Here is a 19,766-nt window from a genome sequence, read left to right as displayed (position 1 = left end):
CTAGACTGGGCTGAGGAGAGAGACTAGGGTACAGGCAGGCAAGGGCAAAGTGGGGCACGTGAGGCAGGCTGGGGCCAGACAGGTTGGGGGGGGGGTGGGCATCTACTTTACTCAGCAGTTCACAGAGCAGGCATGGACAACAGATCTGGACCCCTCTTGACTGGCTGTGTGACCTTAGGTAAGTTGCTTAACCTCTCTGAGCCTTAGCTTCTTCATCTGTAGATGTGCCCGGCAAGAAGGAAATGCTCAGTAAATGCTAGCTATTGTTAATAGAATGATTGCTGTTCAGTGAACATTTGTTGAGCACTGTGCTAGGCTTTCAGGACCTTGTGAGAGTCGCAAGCAGTTTATTTTATTTTATTTTTTTTAAGATTTTTTAATTTATTGATTTGACAGAGAGAGATCACAAGTAGACAGAGAGGCAGGCAGAGAGAGAGAGAGAGGGAAGCAGGCTCCCTGCCGAGCAGAGAGCCTGATGCGGGACTCCATCCCAGGACCCTGAGATCATGACCTGAGCCGAAGGCAGCGGCTTAACCCACTGAACCACCCAGGCGCCCCTCGCAAGCAGTTTAGAGCAGCTGCAATGCAAAGGGAAAGGGAAGGTGGGCCCACAGAGGCCAGCAGGGGTAGTGCAGCCTTGGAGGCTGGGCTCACAGCTGTGACTTTGTCCTTAAGGTAATGGGGAAGCAACAAAGGGTTTTAAGCATGCTCAGATTTGTAATGTCAAAAAAAATCATGCTGCGTGCGTATGGAGAAGGGCCTGACTGCAGGCAAGATGGAGGCAAAGAGACTCGCAGGAGGCTGGTGACATAGTCCAGCAAGAGAAGATGAAGCCTGAGCAAAGGAAGGGACAGTGGGATGGAGGGGAAGGGACATACTGGAGACAAGTTTAAGGAGAATCCACAGGACCTGGCGACGGGCTTGGGGAGGGTGGTGAGGAGGTAGGGGTGGGGAGGGCACCTGGGTGGTGAGGTGTGATGTGCAGGTTTCCTAGGGGATGTCCACTTCCTACCCTCTTAGTGGAGCTCCTGGCCTCACCTGGGCCACAGGGCTGGCAGGCATCACCCCTTTTCCTGAGTAGTGCCTGCAGTCCTGCACTCCACGTCAGCCCTGTGAGCCCCCAGCAGTGGTGAGATGAGGCGGGGGTCTGGGGATGCAAGGGAAGGACCAGGGTGCTCTGGCCTTTGGGGCCTGCTGTGGGTAGAGAGAGGGGGTCAGTGGTGCCCGGTCCCACCTCAGAGATGAGGCCCCACCCTGCTGGGAGCCTGAGTGCCCCAGCTCTGGGCCACAGCCTGCCTCAGGGCTCCAGGAACACCCACAATCTTCCTAAATTACAGGGCCAGCTGTCCGGCCTCCGGGAAGCTACCCCTGCAAAGGGCCCACAGACAAATTGCTCTAAAAATAGACTTGGGGTGGCCAGCCTGGGCTGGCCTAGTAGGGGTGGATGGAGAACCTGCCATGGGAGGAGGTCCACCCCACACGCTGCCCCTCCCCAGGGTGGGGCCTGAGGACCTGCTGATACGATTTCCAGAAGCTTCCCGGAGAGGCCAGGGCATGCAGGGATGCTAAGACCTCTGCAGCCCCAGCCCTGAAGCCATCTGAACCCCAGGCGGTGTCCCTGCCCCCACAGAGGTGAGCAGGGTGGGGATGCCAAGTCCCATCTCTGCCCCTGGGGGGATCTCAAAGACCCTCAGAAGCAGCACACACTTCTTGATCTGAGTGAGGCTCTCAGGCCTCGCTACTTCTGAAGTCTTTCATTCCTCCCAATATTCCTATGCGGCAGGCATTATTATTCTTCCCATTTTATAGATGAGAATATTAAGAAACTCATTCAAGACCACTGTCCTCAGAAGAGAAAGCGGAATTAAAAATACTGGTCCCTGTGCCAGCCGCTGAAGTATTAACAAGACTTTAACACTCACAGTGAAAATAGCCACTAATTCTTTTTATATATTATGTGTTGGGCACTCAACTGGGTATTTTATGTATAGATTTAAAAATCCTGGCCAGAATTCCTATGACACATTTATTATCTTCATTTTATAACTGAGGAAACAGGCCCAGGGAGATAAAGCAACTTGCTCAAGATCACACGGCATCTGGGAGAAGCATCCAAACGCACAGCGAAGCCAGATAGGTTCGCACCCTGTACCCTGCACATGGGCCCTCGAGGCTGGAGGATGCCATGGTGGCAAGGGTAGGGGGCTTGCTTGCTCCCATGTCCCTACCAAGCATTTTACCGTGTGTGTGAACACGGTAAAACTCTCCTGAAGAACTTTCCTGAAGCCTCATTTTTCTGAGGAGCGGAGGAAGCTTTCAAGGGAGCAGAGAAGGGCACTGCAGGCTGAGATGCCCAGGGGCTTCCCGGAGGAGTCACCCACAAACACCTCTCAGAGGAGTGAGGCCCCCTGCCTTTTTGTTCTCTCTCATATCAAACCCTCCTGGGGGTCCTGGGGTCTGGGCTGTCCCTGGGTCCTGCTACCTTTTCTTACCTTGGGTGGTGTCCTCCATCTTGATGGGCACGAGGGGGCTCTGAGGCGCCGAGTCACCGCTCAGGGAGTAGCTGTGCTCAGCTTGGATGCCTGGCGTGGGGGAGTCCAGTTCCATGTCCAGTAGAGGGCTCTTCTCGTCCAGCACGGGATCATCAAAGAAACTGCTGAACAGGTCGTTAGAGAAGTCCTCCATGTTTTCCGCAAAGTGGTCCAGGTGCTCCGGGAAGTGCTGGGGAAGGAGGAGGGGGAGGGGGCAGTCAGCTTTGCTTGGAAAGGGGGCGCACAAGCTGTTGTAGTGGGGCTCCCAAACTTGCCTCCACTGCCACTGTCACTGCAACCTCCCCATTATTCTTCCTGCCATCAGTAACCCCACCACCCTCCCCACTACCCATGTACCCAGGACCAAATATTATGGGTTCTGTCATGACCATCACCACTGTCACCACTACCTCTCACTCCACTCCCCTGCCCCCCTCCCCAGTTTGCCATCTCCCGCCTCACTGTCATTATCCTTAATGGGAGGGCGCAGTAGCAACTCTGGACCAGGTGACAGGATACCAGGCTCTCAGTTCTGGCTCCAGGACCTTGGTTCAGTCGCTCAGACTGATTCTCCATCCACCCTACTTCATGGGAAGACTAAATAAAGAGGGTGTGTCTACACCAACAAGTCTGCATCCTAGACACGCGTTGGTGACTTTGGTATCTTTCACTGGAGTGCAAGGTGGGGGATTATCAAGGCTTCTCCTCCCCTCATTAGCACAGTCTGCACCTGTCCTTGCGCCTCCAGACTGCTCTTCCAGACGTACTTTATGCCAGGAGATTAGGCTCCAAAGCCATGTTACATGGGTTTGAATCCTGGCCTTGATACTTGTAGCTATGACTCAGTGTTGATGAAACTGTGGCTCAGGGACTCATGAACGGGTTGTGAAATCAATCTAGTAGGTCACAACCAGGATTTAAGAAAAAATAAAACAGGAAGAGTAGAAAATACCAGACTGCCTTCATGTAGGGAGCTAAAATACCTGGTGAGGTTCTCGTCCCAGTTGTGTGTGTGTACTCAGTAATGAAGTAAAATACATTTCTTAGAAACAAAACAGGTTGAAAAATATTCGTCTCTGAGATCTTGGGAAAGTTAATTAACGTCTCTTTGCTTCATTTCCTCTTCGTATGGTGAGGATGATAACAGATTCTGTCAGGATTGTTGTGAGGATGGTCCTGGGTACATAATAAATATTCAACAAACACTGCCTCTTATTATTAATAAAACACCCTGTGCCTGGTATGTAGTAGGTGCTTATTTTTTCTCTCTTAAAGTATTATAAACATGTAAGGAAACACTACTGCTGTTCATTATTTACTGACTGAGTACATTTGCTGGTGGGGTGGAAGAGGCGGTGGGAGGGGGATTACTTCAGGTCCTGGAGTCCAGCCTGGTGAGGGGTTAATGACTGGCTTCTGGGGGGGTGGCTCGAGGTCTGGATCCGTTGGCCCTTTCTGGCATGGAATACTCAAAGCCTGCCCCAGTCCTGAAGGGGTGAACAGAGAGGCCCTCTGAGAATAAGCTTGAGAATATTTCACTTCTCTGTGCCTCAGTTTCCCTATCTGCAAAGGGGAAATAATAGTGCCTACATCATAGTGTTGTCATGAAGAGCAAATATTTGTGAGGTGCTTAATATTCACCTTATAGGATTATGAGGGTAAAATGAGTAAAGTATGTGTACCCCTTACACACAGAACACACATACATTAATGCACATAGCAGAATGGTGCCTAGTGTGTAGTGAGTACTCAGTGGTTGGTAGCCATTATTAGTATGAAAATAGCAGCTGCCAAAAGCCTGTCTGAGCCTGAGCTGAGCTGAAGAATGATCAAAGAATCAAGGACAAAATAAATGCAGAAACCCATCAACGCAGGTTCTCTCCCCACTTCTCCCAGTTTGCCAGGACTTATTATCTACTCTCCATTTTTACTGTGATTTTAACCTTCCAAAGTGCTTTCATATGCATGATTTTAGTTAATCCTCATAATCACCCAATGGGATAAGGAAGTTGCATATCTGCATTTGACAGAGAGGGAAACTGAGTCCCAGGGAAGCCAAGTACAACAGGAAGTGTCCACAACCCCTCATTGTCCAGTCCTTCCCCAACTGTAGCAGACATTGCTCTGTTCACAAATTGCCTGTTTGCCGGTCTGAAAATTCCCTGAGACAGAGTCTGTATCTCGTTCACCTGCTGGATCCCAGCACCTGGCCTGTGGTAACTGTTGGTGGAGGGACATGGCCTTGAACCCCAGAAGGCAATGCCATCAGTATGTCAATTGATCATCAGCGCCTGGGGTGAGGCAGTACGAGGAGATACTAGTACTAAACACATCTCTAAGAATAACTGATCCCTCACTAAGGCCATTTACAAGGTACCCCCCCCCCCCCCCCAGCCCGCCCCAGGACTGTGACTATGCGAGCTAGACCCTCTGCAGAACTGGGCCAGCCCAGCTGGGGGCGCTTTGTCCCTGCCCTTTCTCTCCAGGTCTCTCAGAGGCATGGTGTGGGGCCCAGTGGGAGGGGGTGGTGAGTAAGGGAGGGCAGTGAGTCAGCCGCTAAGGTATTCCTCCAGCAGCTGCTTCTCAGGCGATAAGGGTTTGCCAAGCCTTTTCCTGGGGCCTGGGAGAGGAGAAATGCTTCCTCCAGTCTGGGCTGGGGTCCCTGAAGGCCTTAACTCCAGGCAGATGAAATAGGCCCTTCTCAGAGACCCCTTTTGCCTGCAGATCCTGCCCAGGGAGCTCAGCTGGCCCCTTTTTGAGAGCAGCCCCCACCTGCTGGAAACAGTGGCCAAGGCCCAGCAGGATGGAGCTTCCAGAGGGTGGGAGCCAAGTGTAAGGGGAGGGCGGCCAAGGGGCAGACAGGGTGTGGGGGGGAGGGGGAGGACATTCAGAAAACACGGTCCTTTTTGCTCAGAGCTTCCTTGTGTGCTGGTGGGACCATTGGTGGTCATGGTGGGCATGTCTCATTACCTCCAGGCCAATCTCCTACTCAAGGGAACATACCAGAAGGGACTCCCTTCGGAGAGCTTTGTGGCCTTATTTCTACCTGGTGCCTGACTTTTCAAAGCAGCCCAGTTATGGCTGGTTTGTATCATCACATTAGAGACAAAAGGTACCGGAGAAAGCCGACGGTCCTCACTCCCCACTCCCAACCCATTTCCTAATGAAGAAACTGAGGTCCAGAGAGGGAAAGCCACCTACCCAGGGTGACACAGTGAGTTGGTCATGGTGAGGGAGGGGTTCTCTGCAGCTCCAAGGCTGCACAGGAATGGGAATCACCTTCTCCTTGTCCTCTCACTTCTTCCACGGTACCCACCCTTCCCCAACCTTGGAAAGCCCACTCCGGGGATCTCGGGCCTCCTCAGCTCCAGCATGCCCGCATTTCCCCTAAACCCCCAACCACACCAGCGCTACCTCCAGTTCGCACGCTAAAAGCTGAGATTTTTTCAAGACTATCCGAAAGAAATTATTCGGGGTGGGGGGAGAGGGGGGTGTTAAATCTGTAAATGGCAAGGGGTCGTGGGTCAACGGGGGGGGATAGGGTTCTATGGGGGTGGTGAGCGTTCTGGGGTGCCTTGCCAGGCAACCGGGATGGGAAGCCAGAGAAGGAAATATTATGATTTGTTTCCCTCCTCGTTAAAGACTTTTTCCTACAGTCCTGCCAATATAAGCTCCTTCTCGGAGGCCACGCGCAGTTAGCCCCGGCTTCCCTCTCTCTTGTCTGTCGGAGAGGTCTCGGACTGTCCTGCTTGCATCCCCGCGCACACCACTCCCGGCGACACCCGCAGCCACAGCCGGGTCTCAGCGGCCTGCCCTTTGAATGTAAAGAAGCACGGGGTCCCGCCTGTCACAAGTCGCCCGCCAGAGGTTAACGCCCGCGCGCTATGGGACCGCCCCGCGCTGGAGTCCGGCCTGCTCATTGGTGGGTCCCGCGGAGCTCCTGGCCAATGGGAGGAGGCTGCGGGCAGCCTGCAGCGGGGAGCGAGCGAAGGAGGCTGCGGCGCTTCGCAGACCGCGGGGGCCTGGGAAGGGCCGGGAGCGCCAGGTCCGACCGCGCGTGATTCTCTGCGCTTGGGGCAGAGGCACTGACGGCCCTGCGAGCTTCAGGAGGCCGGCAGCGCCACGCAGTCCCAAGAGCCTTATGAGTTGCACGGCCCCCCATCAGGCGGGGGGAAGTGGAGAGGGAGGGTCTCGCCCGACGTCCCCGGCTCGCTGGGGAGGCCGAGCCGCAATTCTTAAGTCCCTTCACGGCTCTTCCAGCTCAGCTCCCTTCGTCCCTCTTCGAGCAGCCCTACCATAGGGCACAGGGACAGGGGGCGGGTCCTTGGCCTTGCGGGGAGTGGGAACGCTCTTGGGGGCGGTAACAGGACCATCTGTAGCTCTTCTCAGTTCCCCTCCTGTAATTTCTTCACTGGGGTCAAGGCAGAGAGGGGAAAGCTCCGGGAGTCCAGCAGTCTGCCCAGACAGTGTGTGGAAGAAGGTTCTTCCCCCATCCTGGGGCAGCCTCAGAGCGCCCCCTTCCCTCCGCCCCTAGCCCCACGGCTCATGCCCCCGGGTTCCTGACTTCTGCCTCTTCCCTCGGCTGCGCTGTTTCAGTCCGTGCTTGGGGGAAGGAGGGAGGAGACCAGAGTGGGTCCAGCCTGAGCTGTGGGATAAGGAGTGGGGGGGAAATCCCGAGCCCGGACATTCCTTCCAAGAGTTAGCTCTGGGGAGAGATGGGAGGAGAGTCCTCTCACATTTCCCTCTTCCCTCCCCCGCAGGCATCCCCCCCGCCCACCATACTGACCCATACATTCCGGGACGGTTACTTGCCTCGTGGTCACTAGAAAATCGACCCCATTTCAAGCTGAAGGGCTACCAGTCTGAGTCAGTGATGTGCCCTGAGTGTGTGTGTGTGTGTGGTGGGGAGCGGGGTAGGCTCAAGAAAGACCAGGGAGGGACTTAGGGGAGAGAAGGTGGGCCCCTGGGTATCTGGTTGTCAGGCCCTCCCTGTCCTTAAGCATCACCATCCGGGCATTTGGGGGCCCCTTCCTAGAGCCAGAACCAAAGGTCCTCCCGTGAAGGGGAAAAGGCCCTGGACCCAGACTTGGGAGTCCCCAGTTCAAGATCCAGCTGTGCTCCGGGGCAGACCTGGGCAGGGGCAGGTGGTATCTCCTTGCCAGGCCTCAGTTTCCCCCATCGCTTATACACTGTGTTCCTACTGAGGCTGGGGTGGTAGACAGGAAAAGGGTGAAGCGAACAAGTCTTCAGAGAATGGGCTCTTTTCCTCTGTCCTGGCCTCCCTGGGGACTGGGAAGGGATGGAGCCAGTTCTCCAGTCCCTGGAGCTGGTCCCTGAGTCTTCCTGGCAAGGGCATGGGGGTTAAGGAGGGGGACACATTGTTCCAACCTCCAACCTCACTCTCATCCCCCATTCCCCACAGGCCCAGGGAAGGCGGCTGCTGAGGTTTCATATTTTCCCCCTACCGAACTATTCACCACAGAGCCCAAGTCCAAGTAAGCAGAAAATCTCTGTGTGTGTATGTGTGTGCATATATGTGCGTGTGCTCTACAGACGTGGGCTGTGAGGTTCCTTCTTACACAGGGAAACACCACTTTTCTGATACCACACAACGGAAGATCCACATCCTCGGACACATCCCACATCCAGCCTGGCACACACACGCTCAGGGGTTCCCCTAGGCTGACGCCGGCAGGCACCAAACAGCCCCATCAAGGACACACTCCCCAGGGGTGATCAGACAGACACACATTCTCCTGTATACATGCACATGCGCGCAGCCACCCCAGAGATGGTCAGGCACGGCCCCGCACCCTCTCACTTGAACACACACAACATGTCACACCACCACAGAACTAGAGGCTGACTGCGCCAACCCACACGCCTGAGTCATATGACCCCCAGCGAGGCAGCATTGGGAGTCCCAGGCTCGCCTGGGGCTGGGACAGAGGTCTGGACTGGAGGAGGGGATGACACAGGGATTGAGCCTTTCCGTTCTTGTGCTGGAGAGAGGAAGGGAGAGAGGAGGGCAGGCGCAGGGTGACGCCCACCATGGGCTGCTCTCCCCCCCCCCCCCCCAGAGCAGGGTCTGGGGAGGGCGTGGTGTTCTCATTCTCCCCTGTAGCCCCCAGCCCTGCTGGTGTGGCTCTCTGCTCCCCTCCCCTGACACTGGTAACCCTTCCCTGGCCAGGCCACAGGCCCCTCAGGAAAGCAGAGAGAGCTGGCCTGCAGGTTCCTGGCCAGCCCCTGGCACCTTCCAACCAGGCGGCCCATGTGCTGTGGCCCAGCCCTGGGGTTAGTGCCAGGTACTGTCTGGGCAGGAGGAAGCGGTGGCAGCAAGTGCCGCCGCCCAGGGCTGGGATTAGCTGTGACTGGCACCACTGAGGGCACAGCAGCCCACGGTCTGGCTGCTGGAGATGTTGGTCCATACACGGTGGCCAGAGGATCCCTGTGGAACAGCTCAGGACACTGGAGACTCAGTCCCAGTGCTGGCACTGGGGGCCTCTGGAGAATAAGGACATCTAATCACATCCATTTATTCATGACTTATATATTCCTTCAGGATTTACTAAGCACCTACTATGTGCCCAGGCCTGTGGATATACAGATGAACAAAGTCCAGCTCCTGCTCACAAAAGGCTTTCTGACTAGCAGTATGAATACACCCTACTGAGGAAGGTAAGTCTAAGGCTTGAACTCTGATCAGTCTCCAGAACATTCTCTACCTTCCACTAAGAGGTATCTCCTAACACAATATGACTATGTGACTCTCCTCCTCGGTATCTATCGATGGCTCCTTACTGCCTTTAGGATAGTTTCCTAGTGTCTTAGTATAGCTTCAGATGATCCAGCCACATCGCCTCTATGTCTGCTGTGGCCAGTTCTCATGTGTATCTCCGAAGCCCAGCACTGGTCCCCTCACATGCTAGGTGCTCAGCTGTTTGCTGAGTGACTGCCTGATGGACTCAACGAATGGGTGAATGAAGGAATGTGCCAGTGAGTTAATGGACTGAGGCCTTCCTTCTGCAGCTGAGCCTCCAGGAATGACTGACCTGAATTCCACTTCCATGCCAGCTTACTCCCGCTGCAGGCAGAGTTTCCATGCTCCTGGCCTCCTTCCCTCAGCTCCTCCCTAGTGGGGCCTGTGGTACCCAGGTGGTTCTTTCCCAAGGCCCTATTGTTCTTAAGCCCCAGACAGACCAGTTCTCAGGGACCAGAGTCCCCTATTTGGTGCTGTAGGAGCTGCCCTCAGGGTTTGACTAGGCCCAAGAGTGTCAACAGAGCCCCGTGGCCACCCAGCCAAGCTGCTCTCCCGGCCCCTGGCCAGCTGGAAGGCCCTTCTCAGTTGGAGCCTGCCACCAGGCTCTGGCTGGAATTCCCTTGGCCTCTTCCTTCTCTCCAGTGCACTCAGCATTCGGCCCCTGGCTTCCTCAGCTGTCCCGGCCTGTCTGAGTTGTCCTCAGGTTTTATTTTTGGAAGACGCTGCATTCTCTCTCCTTATTTACTCCTTGCCTTCAGAGAAGGTGCGGGACCCCTGGGTTCGGCTGGGGATCAGGCTGTGTCTCTAGCCTCGAGGGTTTGGGCCTCTCTGGGACTCCAAGGGAGGGGACCTCCAAAGACTCCTGACCCATCAGATGCTTCAAAGCCAGCTGCCTCTGTTCTCCTTCCCCCACCCAGTGTGTGACTAATGCCTGCCCCTGCCCTTCTTGAAGAGCCCCACGATCGCCAAAAAAAATCATCACCATTTTTGAGCTAAAAAGAATTCTGGCATCATTAGGTCCGTCCCCTCTTATTCACAGAGGCAGTGGAGTTCAATGGTTAAGAGCAAGGGAGGCGGACCGACCCAGTTCTAATTCTGGCTGTTACTTACTGTGTAGCCTTGGGCAACTTTCTTAACCTCTCTGGGCCCCAGTCCCAGCTCTAAACTAGGAATTCTGATCTCTAACTACTAGGGTGCCATGAGGCTTCAATAAATGATGACATTTGTAAAGTTTGGGACACAATGCAGGATGTGTGGAAGGGTCTCACTGACATGGAGCTGTTGTTGTTGTTGTTATTATTATTATTATTATTACAGAGAGAAGAACAGAGAGCCAGGGAAGACAGTGAAGTTGCTCAGCATCACACAGCTTGAGGTAAGCAGCCATTTCCAGAGCCTTTCCTCTGTATCTCCCTTCCAAGGAGAAGAGAGGGGCTGGCGTCAGCCTCCGAGAGGAATCTCCTGGAGTCCGTCGTATAGGCAAACCCCTGGGCCTTTGGTGTGGGCCTCCTACCACCATGCCCAGGCCCTCCTCTGGGGCAGGCGTTTCCTCCGGGGCCCCAGCAGCCTCATTCTTGCTCAATGAGAGTGAGGGGTCTGGGGAGGAGACCCCAACACTCAGCCCCAAGGTGGACCTCAGGCCAGTGGGACTCAGAGAGGAGGGGGAGTGCTGGGTCCTGACATCACAGAGCAAAGAAGCTGGAGCCACAGCCATGCGGGCCAGCTGGGGCCCTTCCAGCGCGTCCAGATGTCTCAGGAATGTGCTGAGCTGGGAACTACCTCGCTCCTTCCCTCACCACCCCCAACCCCTCATCCCCTCATAGGCTTTGCTCAAGCTCTGTCTTGGCCCCACCCCCTCTACTCTCTCTTTCATCTCTCTCCAGTAGGGCCTCCTGTCCGTGGTCCCTCTGGTGCCTTGCCACAGTCTAGCTCCCTCTCAGACCTCTGAAGAGGTCACGGAAGGCAAGAGCCCTTCCCCTTCTGCAGACCCCATGGGCTGACCATGTGGGGTGGGGGGAGATGGGAGCCTGAGCTAACTGGGAGGGGAAAGTTCTGAGCAGATAGTGCATGCCAGATCCCAAATGTGGAACTGATTTGCAGCTCTGGGAGAGGAAGGGGTGAAGGCCGTGGGGCAGCAGAGGGCAGGGCTGGGCCTCTTCTCTGGGAGGATGATGAAAGGGGCTCTGGGCATCTTGTCTTAGCTGATGGGTGGGAGGGCCAAGGAGGTGAGGGTGCCAGACTGGGATGGCCTCAGAAGGAGGGCTCAGATCCTTCTAGACCCCCAGCACCCTACATGTCCCTGTAGGGCTGAGAGTGGAGGGTCCTGAGCTGTTGCCTGAGAATGGAGGGTCCTAAGCTGTTGGAGGGATGGGGGAACCCTTTAGGGCCCTGGGGTCGGGCCAGGAGGAAGGACATGGTTCAGGCTGGAGCTCTCGGCCCTGCAGCGCGAAGCCTGTTTCCTTGCAAGGGTGGAGTTGCCTTGGGCCTCTCCAGGTCAGCCTGGCCCAAGGGCTACAGATGAAAGAGCCTGATGAGAACTGGTACTCTGGCCCAGTGTGAGAGTCACATCAGGGCACAGGGTGGAAGTCAGAGAAGAGAAGGGACCTGGGCTCAGCTACAGCCTCAGGCTGCTCCGGACTCCAAACACAATCCTCTCTCCCTTTGGTGAGGGTCCCTCAGCATCCAGACAGGCTGACAGAGGATTCTTAATGGACCCTAGACCTCCTAGCACTGAGATAGTTCAGAGTCACTGGGACCACCACTTTGTCCAGCTCAGAACTATCTTTGGCTCCCTCCTCCCTACTGAAAAACTCCTATCTCCTAAGCATGGCTTTGAAGCTCTGTTATTCATGTGTCTCAACTCAGCACTGTAGTTGGAGACCCTCGTCCTTCTCTTCCCTCCATCCCAGTTGGATGACCACTCCCAGCTCCTTGAAACTGCTTTGAGCTTCAGTGCCCCAGGGCCTTTGCTTATACCATTCCTAGTGTCTGGAATACCTTTGCCCTTTATTTCTTCATTCCAACTCCTATCATCCCCTAAGGCCCAATTAAAATGCCACTTCCACTAGGAAGCCCTCCTTGGTCGCCCACCATACCACCTGATGCCCCTCTTGAACCGCTACAGCACTTATAGATTGTTGAGTCACTGGTTAGTATCATGTCCTGAACTCTAAGTAGGCACAATGGGACCCATCTCTCCTTCTGAACTCTTACCTCCTTGCTTGAGGGTAGGATGCAGGATGGAGTTCATCCTTGAACCCTCTGCTGGGCCTCACACAGGACCTAGCATATAGTATGCCTAATAATGAAAATAATAATAATAATAATAGCTAATATTTATGTCCCAGGCACTGTTGTAGCTCCTTCCATGTAGTATCTCATTTAATTTTCAGAGGATAAGGTAGTATCCTCATTTAAAGTTGAGGAAACTGAGGCCCGGAGAAGTTAAGTAGTTTCCCCAGGTTCATTCATTCAGCAAGAGACTGAATCAGGACTTGAACCCAAGCTCTGATTGCAGAGTTCGTGCTCTTAAGCAAACATGACAATGCTGGTTGTTCAAGGAATCGTTGATTTTCTGCTGCCCTGTCCCAATACCCAGTACAAAGCCAGGTAAAAACTATGCCCCCAAATTCCATGCACTGGGTCCTCACTTGGGGTCCCAATGTCGCTCATCCCTGGCTAAGCCCAGAAAGAGCCTTGCGAAGGGGGTCTGGCATCTTCTGTCTTTACTCAGAAGAGCCTTCCAGCTTCCAAGAGGTCAGACAGATAAGGGAAATAAAATTCCTACAACCAGGGCTCATCACAGGGATGGAGAAGTTGGGACCTTCCTCCGAGGACTGGCCAATGCTGGGGACCTCCCTTTCAGGCCATGACAACGAAATCAGAATAAAACCAGTGGCAACAGCTACAATTTATGGAGGCCTTACTATGTGCCCGGCACTGTGCTAGGCCTTATCTAACTGAATTCTCCGAAGAACCCCATGTCCTATGGTCACACTTAATGGATGAGGAAAATCAGCTGGGAGAGGTTCCGGCACCTGCCCAAGTTCACAGAGATGACAGATAGTGAGAGCCAAGATTTGCTCCCAGGTCTGAGCCATTAAAGGAGACCATTCATGGCCATCCCACCCCATCTCAAGATGGCTCAGGACCCCTGTGTTTTTGAGGTATTAGCTATCTGGCCTGTGGGCTTGCTGTCTGGTCAGGTTGGGTCTGGGAGTAGGTACCAGGTCCCAGGACATTCCTGTTCAGAATCTGCCCAGAGTGGAGTGGACTCAGGGTCCCTAGAATACCTCTCCCCCAAACTCAGGTGGCTTTGAGAGACCCAGATACTCTGAGCTGGGCCCAGTTCTTTAACAGGGGTAGTGAGTACACACATATCTACTTTATTACCCTTTATAATTCATATGCATGCATCACCTATATTCTTTTATGACAGAAAAGGCTAGTATGGTAAAGTGAAAGGTAGATGTGGAATTTAGGTTAACATTCACTATGTCAATAAAAAATAGAGTCCACTTTAACAAAAAGTATCATTAAAGCTGAAGTGTGGAAGTGTCCTTTCTTCCACTGTCTGTTCATCTACCCATCTATCCATCCATCACCCCTCCCCACTCCTTCCTTGCTTTCCTCCCTTCTATCCATCCATCCATCCATCCATCCATCCATCCAATAAATAAGCATTTCCTCAGCACTCAGTCCCTATAGCTATAACTAGGCAACAGATAAAAATAATCATCTGACGTTCCTGCTCTCAAAGAACTCTCAGTCTAGTTCAGCAATGATGTAGCCAGGGCCCAGAGAGGGGAAGTGATTTGTCCAAGGTCACACAGTGAGTTTAGGAGAGGTGAGGACGGCCCAGGCAGAGGGGCACACTTGGAAAAGGGCTTGGGCCTCCCCACCTCAGAAGCAGTTCCCCTCAGTGACTGCTTTAAAACGGCCTCCCGGCTCTCCAGGAGGGCCTGAAGAGCCTGCCTTACTCCTCTGCTGCTTTCATTTTTGTTTTTCTTTTGGAAGGGGAAAAGGGGGACAGCTGCTGCCGTCCAGCTGTTTTGCTGGACCACACAGCCCAGCCCAGATGTGTCAGCCTCTCTGGGATGGGTGAAATGGCTCCTGGGCCAAGAACCAGGGGCCAAGGGCCAAGGAAGCTGCGGTGAGGGCTCTGTCCCACGAGAGTTGGGAGAGGAGGCATGGCGAAGTCAGCAGCAGGGAAGCCCGTAATTGCCCCAGTTGTCAAGTTGACTTTGCTGGTGACATGGTATATCCAGGCCATGGAGATCAGACTCTCTGACATTCCAAGGAAATTCATCCCTTTGACATATTTTCTGTGACGGTCAGAGTTCTAGACCATCTGTTGTGCCTCCCAGCCTCTTCTGAACTAGACGCTCCCACCCTTACCTTCTTCTTGCCCATCCTGGTCAAGGGTCCTGCCACTTATTCTGACTTCCCCTCGTCTGTTGAGGGGGTTACACAGTGTTCCAGCCAGAGCAATGCTCACGGTCTTGACTTAACTCCACCCAAATCTTCCTCCTCCATCCTGCCCCCTGGAGCGCAGAGACTTTCAGAAGAACAGCTTGTTCTCCAGCATCTGGAGCTGGTTTCTTGAGGGAGGTTCAGGGGCAAGCCAGGTCCCAGAGAGGGTGCTCCAGGAGGGCCTCTGGACCAGGATTTGCAGGAGGCACATGGTATGGGGAAGGGAAGACACAAGGTGGGGCTGTCCTTTGTCCTCTCCTGGCACAGCAGGCAGGCCAGCCAGACATAAATAGACCCTCCTGGGGAGTCCTGGGAGCTACAGAGAGCAAAGGTTCAAGTTCCCAGGTAGGTCGGGGAGCAGCATGCCCAAGCGAATCTGAGGACAGGGCATGGGACAGGCCATGGGGCCTCTGCTCGGCTCACTGGTCAGGCGAGCTGCTGGCACTGCCCCTAACGCTCCAGGCATCCATGGTTCCCTGAGGTTGACAGTGGGAGAGAATGAAGGCGGGGTCCCTCTCATATCAGACAGCCCAAACTTCCCCTGGCCTAGAGAGCAAAGTGCAAACCAGAACGAGAGAGAGAGAGAGAGAGAGAGAGAGAGAGAGAGAGAGAGAGATAGATTCACTCCATGGGATCCCTGGCTCCTTTCCACACTTGACTTTCTTACCTGCACAGGGGACAAGGATACCTCTACAGGCTCAATAAAAGAGACAGTGCCTTCCAGCAAGTCCTTTGCCAAGAGGGATGGGGCCATGATGGAGAGAGTGTGTGCCAAGTCCCCTCCTCTAAGAAACCTGCCGTGACCTCGATCTCAGCTGGATGCTCCTCCTGGGGGGCCCGCCCTGCTCTGCACCATCCCTGCACCTGTGGTGCTGCTACTGTGTTCCCCCACCTCTCTCTCACTTGTCTGTCAGTTGCTGGAGGTCGCTATACACAGTGACCGGCAAAGGGCTCCTTCTGTGCCCATTTGTTAAAAGACTGGATGCATGGATTGAAGAACAACCAAGCGAGGCCCCAGCTGGTCCAGGGAAGCCAGAGGGACCCCATTTGGGGTACAGGCAGCATTTTGGTGGGGTCCAGCATCCCAGTGACCTTCCATGCTAACCAGGCCAGGACCCTGAGAACTCCCGGGCCCCTTCTGGAATTAGCAATACACTTCTGCAACACTCAGGCCTGTCTTTTAAAAAACATTCTCCTATTCCCTTCCAGGGACTGCTCTAGTCTGAAGTAATTTTCTCTACAAACATGGTAAATCCTTGAAATGGAGCAAAATCCACTATAAGGCAACCCAAACTTGGCTCTGTCCTCTGCCTGGAGCCCACCTCAAGTGATGGTGGGCAAAACCCTCATCTCGGGGTGGGCCGGTTGGTAAAGAAGTGACTGTCCCACGCTCCTCCAGAGCTTTCTCGATTTGGTCTGCCGCATGTGGTCAGGTTCCATGATCTTGACTTTTGGGCTTTTTGTGATAGTACAGACCAACAGAAGAAGGTTGCTTTTCATTGCTTCTGAAATAACATAACTCTGCATTTTACATGACTGAAAAATTTGGACTTGGCTTCTTGTCTTATGATGGAGTTTGACTATATTAAGCCCCTATTTTGTACCAGAGCACTGGGCTAGGTTTATGGCCTTGAACAGAACTGACAGGGTCTCTGTTCTCATGGAACTTGCTTCCTCAGTGGAGGAGATGGACAGTAAGCCAGCAACATAGCTGTACACTGGGATGAGGGCTATGAAGGCCTCAAGGGCTGAACCAGAAAATGAGAGGGGGTCAGGGATCACTTGAGGTGGTCAGGAGGCTGCTCCAAAGAGTTGGCATCTGGACTAAAGAGAACGGGATGGAGAGAACCAGAGGGGAAGTGTTCTAGATGTCAGACACAGCGTATGCAACAGCCCTGCGGCAGGACTAGAAGAGACTTCCTTTGAAGCTGGGTAAGTATGGATCCAGGAGTCCCAGAGCAACCTGAACAAGAGAAAACTGGGGAAGATGGAAGGCCTAGGGCTAATGTTCAAAGATGAGGCCTAAGCCACAAGTTCACATCTGCTGTGGGTCAACTAATTTATATTATCCTTGTCCAGGGGCCCCAGGGGTCTGTGCCATAGGATGGGGATGACTCAAGGCAATGACAACTCATTGGGGATCATGGAGATCCCTTCTCGAACCTCAGAGGATGGCTTGCAGGATCCTGATGGCTGGCGGCTTAAGCACCCTTGTTCCTCCTCCCTAAAAATACATGAGGTCTGGGGTGGGCCCCCTTTCCTTCATTTAGCCATCCTCGGTTGAGGCCTCCTCTTTGCCAAGCACTGTGCTGGGCACTGGGGATAGCACAGCGAACAAGACAGACTCCTACCCTCAAGGAGCTTGTATCCCAGTGGGGGAAGCAAAAACAAAACAAAAGACCCCTACCCCAAACAAACTCAGTGTTTTGGAGGAGGACTAGGTGTCTGGGGAGATCTCCCTTCCTGAGTTGGAGCCCTGAGATTTTAGCTTCTCCATTAGTCCTTTTCTAGGGGATTCTACTCTGAGACCGGAGTGCCTTGGCCCTTGGGTCTTCTTTCCTGTTGGTGAAAATTTAAAGAGAAACACACACACACACACACACACACACACACACACACCCCTCCCCTTTTAGGGGCTGTTAAAGGCCCACACACAGACATAGGAACACCCAAATGCACATACTTCTCTAATCTCCCTAATCCCCCAAGGCTGGATAGTGGTGGTTGTGGCGGTTCTCTGTTTCCCTATTTAGCTCTGGAGAAGCCAGGCTCTGGGCCTGGCTTAGCCCCCACACCTCCCTTCCCCTGGGCTGGTCCCTAGGTCCTAGTCATTTCCACACCTGGCCTCCCCAACTGCTGGGAGGTAAACGAATGAATGTACTGGGCAAACATCCTTGCAGCTTCCTGCTGCTCCCCTCTGAGAAAACAGCACTCCTCTTCCTCCTTCTCCTCCCCACACCCTCCCAGCTGGGGCATCTGTGGGATCCGAAGCCATTTCTCTCTGGAGAAACTAGAGTCAGTCCTTCTCCTTAGCCAGAAGAAGAAGGCAAGAGGCACACAGACCTAATATCTCTGTCTGGAGACACAACCTGTTCTCCCTCTTGTCCTTTATCCCAGCTTTCTGAGCACCAGTCCCTCTCTCATACCTGCCCAGGTGCTGAAGGATCACAGGATACAGGGGACAAGGGCTCTCCTGTGGTCACATCAGGAACTGTGAAGGAATGGGGGATGGAGAGGGAGTAGAAGTCCCCCACATCTGTCAGGAAGCACAGCCCCTTCTGAGGGGTGTCCCCGAGAATCACACGGATAAGCTGGGAACAGCATGAAGGAATCTTCATAGAAGGTAAAAAGAAAATGTCCCTAACCCTCCAAACGTACCTGACTTGAACTGCAAACTCATTCTGTCTCTGTCCATGCGAACATGTATTTCTTACAGAGTTGTGTCCAGGGTGAGCATCAGAATTTTGGGTTCTTGCTTTTTGGATGGGGCAACAGAACACACACATTTTCCACATGATCTTATGGCCTTTATCTGGATTTTTAAGAAGGAGAGTGAATACCCTGTTCTCTACCTTCTAGACTGGGAAACACACAGATTCCACCCCTTCCCATCCTTACCTTGGAAACATTTCCCTACCCTCATGCAGAATGAAGAGGGAGTCCGGGGTAGGGTTGGTATGTGGTCCCAGCTGTAAGGGATCTTGGACATATAAGTGGAGGCACCAGAGAAGGAAAGTGACTTGCTCAAGGTCACACAGCAACTCGTTGTTGAGTAGTTCTTAACTACCACTCCATCTAGTTTCTGGAACAAGTTAACTATAGAAACTTACCTGCCAGGCATTTTCCTCCATTGATTTTTTAAATTAATTTTCTCATCACTATGAGGAAGGATCTATACCTCCATTTTTCAAATGAGGGAACCAAGGCCCAGAGGAAGAAAAGCCACTTGTCTGAACTGCCCGGCTGGCTGGTGGCAGAACAGCTAGAACCAAATCTCCAGATTCCTAGCTGGGAGTTCTTGGTCTATCCTCCTAGAAATCCCTTCCTCTCTCCCTGCCTGGCTTGGCCTTGCCTAGGTTCAAGGTCAGGAGTTTCCCCAGCAGGGCTTTCCCTCCCTAGTCCCAGTGCTGGATACCACTGTCTGATCCTGCCTCCTTTCCTGCGCTGGACCAAGGCCCAGCTGAGCAGCTGGGGACACAAGGCTGAATGGAGGATCAGGAAGAGGCTGTAGGCAGCAGAGTTCATTCAGAAGAAAGACCCACTCAGCTGCTGAGGGCACCTCATGGTGCTGTAGGGAGAGCTCTACCACCACCCCCCACCTGCACCCCTGCTGTACGGGTACAAACTCCAAACTCCTCTCCCTCTGACTGGTATCCGTTACCAACTCCAGGAGGGGTGTACAGAACCCCCATTCCCTGCCACTTGATCCCCAGGATCTGTGCCAGACTATCCTTAGAAAGACTTGATTCACTTTCTCCCCACTTTACAGACAAAGCAGCAGAGGCACAGCTCACAGTGGGATGCTGAAGCAGGCGCAGGACTAGAACCCTGCTCTCCCCACTACCAGCTCAAGTCCTCCCCACCTCCTGTACTTGGCCTGTGTGCAGAATTGTGTTGCTCCCTTTCCCTGGGACCAGGGGCCATCCTCAGAAAGCAGGGTGACCCAGATATCCCTAATGGAGGGCTGGGAGACCTCACACCCCATGCCTCCTGGACTCAGGTTCCTGTCCCTTGGCTTGTTCCGCCGCCATCAGTCTAGATGGGATGGGACAACTGAAGTCAAAGTCCACGATGTCCAATCCTGGACGTCTCTGTGCATTTGGCTCTTGTCTGGCCAAGTTTATCGTGGTCCCAGGAGGTGGAGACTAGCCAGCAGAGATCCGTCAGACGGGTGTGTGTGTGTGTGTGTGTGTCTGTGTGTGTGTGTGTGTGTGTGTGTGTAAGGGAGGGAGGGAGAGGGGGAGAGAGAGAGAGAGAGAGAGAGAGATGGGCAGTTCACTGCA

At 53.7% G+C, this 19,766-nt stretch overlaps 1 protein-coding gene and 1 long non-coding RNA gene across 7 annotated transcripts in view; one reads left to right on the top strand and one right to left on the bottom strand.

Annotated features, from left to right (window-relative positions):
- The window catches only part of CREB3L1 (cAMP responsive element binding protein 3 like 1), a 34,483-nt gene that overhangs the window by 13,134 nt on the left and 1,583 nt on the right, over positions 1-19,766 (bottom strand). For 2 of the 3 annotated variants that reach the window (XM_047693198.1, XM_047693196.1), the window contains exon 2: positions 2,493-2,721. In XM_047693198.1, coding sequence (XP_047549154.1) covers positions 2,493-2,721 — 229 coding nt within the window. Of the gene's footprint in view, positions 1-2,492; positions 2,722-7,343; positions 7,414-19,766 lie in introns of those variants that run through there. The other variant, XM_047693197.1, reaches the window with a different exon arrangement.
- LOC125079523 (uncharacterized) lies at positions 6,549-14,839 on the top strand. 4 transcript variants are annotated; one of them, XR_007121140.1, is made up of 5 exons: positions 6,549-6,576; positions 7,954-8,026; positions 9,094-9,209; positions 10,609-10,666; positions 13,157-14,839. It is a non-coding gene; the product is annotated as an uncharacterized LOC125079523 (long non-coding RNA). The 4 variants fall into 4 exon arrangements; XR_007121139.1 differs by lacking the exon at positions 6,549-6,576 and adding an exon at positions 7,314-7,397; XR_007121138.1 differs by lacking the exon at positions 6,549-6,576 and adding an exon at positions 7,314-7,419.

This window comes from Lutra lutra, chromosome 10, assembly GCF_902655055.1.
Source record: "Lutra lutra chromosome 10, mLutLut1.2, whole genome shotgun sequence".
In the NCBI taxonomy this organism is placed as follows: domain Eukaryota; kingdom Metazoa; phylum Chordata; class Mammalia; order Carnivora; family Mustelidae; genus Lutra; species Lutra lutra.
The sequence above is the reverse complement of the archived record's forward strand: the minus strand, read 5'-3'. Positions and strand labels throughout refer to the sequence as shown.